At 33.5% G+C, this 6,055-nt stretch overlaps 1 protein-coding gene across 1 annotated transcript; it reads left to right on the top strand.

The window, feature by feature from the left end:
* The first annotated feature begins 1,641 nt into the window (after positions 1 to 1,641).
* Positions 1,642 to 2,031, top strand: LOC7458734 (uncharacterized). The gene has a single exon (XM_024590322.1). It carries the CDS (start codon positions 1,642 to 1,644, stop codon positions 2,029 to 2,031), a length of 390 nt encoding a protein of 129 aa, XP_024446090.1.
* Positions 2,032 to 6,055: the final 4,024 nt, after the last annotated feature.

The following is a 6,055-nucleotide window of genomic DNA, read 5'->3' as shown; positions in this document are numbered from 1 at the left end:
TGTTTTTGGTTATATACACAACTTGGCCACAAATAAACATTTCATTTTTCTGTCTACAATGGCCAATGAGGTCCTGTAATCTGGTCGAGAGCTGTCATCTAGTTGAAGGTTATGAACATGATTCAGGTTTTAATAGGCAGTCAAAGCTCTAGATTGGAGGGCTTGAAGGAGGGGGACAATTTGTGTGTGAAATTGGGAAAGTCTCTGTGACCATGTCAAATTTATTTCCATTTCCTACAGCAAACAAGAGGAAGGATGTTTGCAGTCAACTACTCTATGTTATACTATCAATTCTGTTAGGTGATGATGATGATGGAAGTATAATTGAACATGCTTCTCATACTCTTGAATGTATTAGTTCTGTCTTTTCCTTCGTATTTCCTTTTAGCTTGCGACCCAAAAAGGTCAGCTTCCTCACCTTGAACAGGTCTACTATATTCTATATAGAGAAATCATTATACTAATGTACTGGTAAACCTTTCATTTTAAAGGTTTAAACTGAGCTGGATATTATAGTAAGATATCAGCATTTTGAATTATATTGTGATAATGATTATTTTTTAAAATATTTTTTATTTAAAAATATATTAAAATAATTTTTTTAAAAATAATTTTTAATATTAATATATCAAAATGATCTAAAAATACTAAAAGATTTAATTTAAAGTTAGAAGCAAAATAAAAAAATTTCAAACTTTTAAAACGTAAAAATAAAAAAGACTTCAAGTTTCCTAAAATTTAATGGTTCTTAAATTTTTTTAGAGCATGGTTGGTATTGTAATAGCAATTATTTTTCAAAGTGTTTTTTTATTTAGAATTACTTTGAAATAATGTTTTTTTTTTGTTTTTTTATATCAACACATTAAAACAATGTGAAAACATGAAAAAATTAATTTGAAATAAATAAGAAAATAAAAAAATTAATTTTTTTTAAATATTTTTAAAACACAAAAACAAATAATCTCCGCTGATTTTATTTTTTCTTTTAGTCCTTATTTATCTAAAATTCAGGTTATTCTTAAATCAAGTTACATCCTGTTATATCATAACACATCTGATATGTTACAGTGAAATGTTATCCGATATGATATGGTGAAATGCAATTTGATGCGTTAAGAATAACCCGAGCTTCTGATCGGATAAAATCTAAACAAAAAATATCTTGAAAGTAAAGGGTTGATAGCAGTACAAATAAAAATAGGTGGGATAAATTAGTATAAAATTAAAAGTAAAGGGACTAATATAAACTCTTAACACATAACTTAGTCAGCAAGAATAAGATAACAGATGCTATCAAAGAATAAAAGTAACTGACCGTTATGCACTCGATTGCAGCCCATCTTAACAGCACTGTCACGGTCCACAATGACAATCCAATGAGAAAAAGAACATGACCAGGTCAAACGGCGCAAATAGTACATCTGTGATTTATCAAAATCTAACCACCCTGTCACCCAAGTCATCATCAAGTCATGAAATTCCTCAAGTCGGCATCTGTACACCTTAAACAAAAGCCATGATAATATCCGACGTACACGCTTCCTTGTAAGAACAGAGAATCTTACTTCACAATCTTCTTCTCCCTCCTATAAATATTCCCTCACCTCGTCAACTCCCAGCAGCAAGAAAACAGAACTTAAAATGGGGAAGCAGAAGTGGTCGGTTCTAGGCCCTTTGAAGAGGACTGTCAAGAAAATAAACTTTCTACTTAACTTCAGAAAATGGAGATTGGCTTCATCAATTCTTTGGAATGCTTCTTCTTCTTCCTCCTCTGGAACTATAAGAAGGTTGAGCTTTAATGATCGAATTGGCTTACATGGGGTAATTGAAGATGTTGAATCAGATCATCAAAGCAAGCCGGTTCGAGCTCTTGAAAGGGTAAGAAGTCATGATGGGTCATCATCAGATGATGATGTTGACAAGAGGGCTGAGATTTTTATTACTAATTTTCGACGGCAGCTGTTGATGGAAAGGCAGGTTTCTTTGCAGCTGAGGTACTACAGAGGGAATAGTTTTGGAAGGGATTATTGAAGAGAATAGAATAGAATGTTATGACTGAATGTCAATAAATTAATTAAAAAAAAATTGTTGTGAGAATAAAGTTGTTTCTTGCTTCCATTTGTTGGGAAAACTTGAATTGTGATTTTTTTTCAATGATATAAAATTCAAGTGTTTTTATTGTTTGTTTGTTTTATCATTACAATTTATATTGCATGTTGAAGTAAAATATTGCAGTTTTAATCTGGGAAATATTAACCAGATTTACAGTCTATGACAAGCCTCAAATGCCGGCCCCCCAGTGCTTTCACATTGTTCCTTCTCTCCCCAAGCAGAAATGAAACATTATCTGGATTATAACTTAGACTAAGCTACGTCTAAAATTAGAGAGAAACAAATATCTGAAGAAATTTCTGGTGAGACTACAAGAAAAAGAAAATAACTGGCAACTACATTCATCATACGATGAGTCGCAGAAACTATTCTAGCCCAGTGAAATTCCCGAACACCATAGACACCATCATACAATGAGTTGCGTGAGCCATTATGGCCCAGGTGACGTTTCTGCACATCCATAGACATCAACATGCTGCATTATTCTGAGGTTCATCAATACAGAACTGTCAGTATTTGTCTTCAATTGATCCAATGGACTTCTCGGAACAGACAATGGAGTGCATAAATGAAGGAATTATGCTATCGTCTCCACGAGAAGTTTCAGCTGGGAATGTTCATCCCTTTTCCTTGTCCCCGGCAAACAAGAACCAATGGTCTCAAAAAGTTCAGTTAAGATGACACTGATTAAAGAAAAAAACAATAATAACTGTTGTGAGGAAATTATTGATTTGGAAAAAACAATAATAACATATCATTTGGAATTTTGTTAACAACACATCAACATGTCACGAGATTCTATGTATAATTTAGCAACGCACATTAAGGTTCTTGCGCTTTGATGTTGTTAAGATTCAGAGCGAAGGAACAGAAGAATCAGCAATAGCATTCATCACAAAAGGAGCTGCCAAACTAACCCGGGTAGCATTCCCAATACCATGAACTTCATCAGGTTGCTTTGTAGTGAAACTCATCTCAATTGTAGAGTATATCAGACCTTCATCTTCAAGTGATCTAATAGATTCCCTGGCGGACACAAAAAAAATGTCAAGAAAAGGAATTGCTTTACTTGATACTGTAGGGTGAGGAAGAGGAGATATAGAGAGATTACTTGATCTTCTCCATGGGAAGTTTCAGCTGTTGGCAAAGTTCAACCATCTGCATCCCTTTTTCCTGTCCACTGCGGTAAAGAACCAGTTCTCAAAATTCATAAAGATGGCACCAACAAAATGGTTAGGGATGGCTGGACAAGATGAAAAGAAAATCACAAGGCTATTAATTAAACACAAGTTCGATATAAGTAGCAGATTAAAAAGTTAAGGCAACAATAGACAACATGAAATTTCGAGGAGAAAGAAGCTGCACGGAGTAAAGATTTTAGTTGTTCAACTCACGTGCTTGAAGACTGTTGCAGACAGTCAAGGACCACTTGATCAAAATCCTTAGGCCCGTCAACATTAAATTGCTTGGACATCTGGGGAAAAGAAACTATAATGTTATGACAAACGCATATAGCAATAAGGACATTGAATAAAAATTTTACTTGAAGCAGTCCCATACCAGGTTAGACGTGGATGTCTGATATCCATTTGATCCACTCCACAGAGGAGTGTTCATTGATGATTCTACCATCTGAGGCTGAGTTGAAGTGCCACCGTGCAGCTCCAGTTGAAACAAATTCGCAGCAAACACAAAATATGCGTGCAAATCATGTCAGAAACTTCAATTATAGTGCATACTTGATCTGCTCTAAGATCAATACCTGCAATTTTAATGCATATCTGAGATAAAAAAATACTTTAAACTGCATCTCTCAACAAGTCTACTTACGTTTCACTCTAATTTATTGGCTAAAATTAGCCTCTAATATTTCATATCTCCTAATTTCATCTCAAACAAAATATTCTATGATTTTAACCCCTGATATTTCTAACACTTCTCGGATTGGATCCCCGTATCAATGTCCATTAATTTGTCTCATTTAATTTTCATATTAAAGAAAGGCATTGTTAGTAGGACATATACTAGACAAAAAACTTAATAAACATGGATAGATGATAGTTTCGTTTAATTAATTAGTATCACATTATTGATGAAACATTTTTGTTATGGAATGAAACTATCGCTTGAATAACATACTAGGGACCAATTTGAGGTTTCCGAAAAATCTATCTCAAAATCTCCTGCTCTCCAATCTCACTCCAAGTAAGCAACTCCCGATCATCTCCGCTTCGCATTGCTGCTTCTTCTTCCACTGTCGTCGACACCACCAAAAACGCCCCCGTATCATCGACAAACAGCAACGTAACAGTTAAAACAACTAACAAAGCAGCAAATCAAGCAGCAGCAGCATGAGTAGCGCCATGGACAACTTGACATTGAACGCGGCGTGAATGTTTTGATAGGTTGCTTTCAATGTTATAGAAGAGGAGTTGAGGCAATCACTTGAAGCTGTATTCAGTAAAATCTGGTCTCAGACAATAGCAGCTGCGAGTTTGGGACAAGTTTACCGAGCTACCTTGAGGGCAGCTGGGGAGGATGCTGCGATTAAGGTTGTGTGTGGTTCATCTACTAGCATATTTCACTTGTGTATTTATTGCAAACAATGATATAAAGTCGTTTATTTTCAGGTGCAAAGACCTGAAATACAGCCTATAATTATCTATCGGGATCTCTTTCTCTTCAGAACTCTTGCCTCATTCCTAAATGGAATCAGTTTACAGAAATTGGGATGCTTCTGATTTGATGGTAGATGGATTTGGTGAGAAGCTTCTGGATGAGCTTGATTACACCTTGGTTCTTATCTTTCAAAACACTCTTCTGTTTTGCATAACAGTCTTGTTGCATGCTCTTAAAGATAGACAAGAAGGTATCTTGGTCTATGTCGTCTGCCGGCCTGTCAGCTGAGTGATATCCATGTCCATGCCAACCAAATCGATAGAATTTGCCCCAGAAATACTTGTTTCTGACAGATTACGTTTTATATGTGTACTGATTTTTTTAACGGTGAAAGAAATAATGTACAGAGATAAATATGTTTGAGAAATAATTTTGTAATAAATTTTTATTTTTTCAAAATAGAAAGAACATGAGATATGTCTTCTTTATCTCAGTTATTTTCATCTTTTTTATCTCAAGATATATTCTATTGAATTGGCTGGGAAGGGGATGCTTCACAAAGCATATTTATACAGATTAGTCTAGTAGATAGAGTGCAAAACTGTAATATGGCTAATTTGATCTGCAGTGTGCCTTCATTTTGTTACCTTGCCTGATAATTTGTGCTCAATATTTCAGCAAATTAAGCAGATATTGATCGATGCTGTAGTAATGCTGTGAACGAGGACTGTTCTGAGATGTCAAATGACTTCACCAGACTTGGATTCCTAGCTAGTGGCACTGATGTTGCTCCTATCATTCCAGCTTTGGAAGCTACTTGGCAGAATTCATTTGGGAACGGACTTTCTGGTTTTAATTTCAGAACTGTTACAGGTAAATTGCTCTAGTAATTATTTTAAAAAATAATTTTTAAAAAAATCTATTAAAATAATTTTTTTATTTTTAATATTAATATGTCAAAATAATTAAAAAACATAAAAAAAATTAATTCTTTTTAATATAATGACATCGCAAAAAGTATAACATTTTAAAAGAAATCACAATTTTTTTATTAAATAATTTTCTTATATCAGTTTTATTTTTAAGTTTTCAAGTAAGAATTTTTGTCTATTTTTAATAAATTATATATATATATATATATATATATATATATATATATATATATACTTAAAATGATATAAAAAATTTAATGTTTTTTATTAAATAATCCTAACATAAATTATAATTGAAAAATTAAATTAATTTAAATGTAAAATTAATTCCTTCTTAACAGTGTGGGGCCTGCTTGCCTTACCACTGCGATTTAACACTGGTGACAGTCCAG

This window comes from Populus trichocarpa, chromosome 18 (genome assembly GCF_000002775.5).
Source record: "Populus trichocarpa isolate Nisqually-1 chromosome 18, P.trichocarpa_v4.1, whole genome shotgun sequence".
Classification (NCBI taxonomy): domain Eukaryota; kingdom Viridiplantae; phylum Streptophyta; class Magnoliopsida; order Malpighiales; family Salicaceae; genus Populus; species Populus trichocarpa.
The sequence above is the reverse complement of the archived record's forward strand: the minus strand, read 5'-3'. Positions and strand labels throughout refer to the sequence as shown.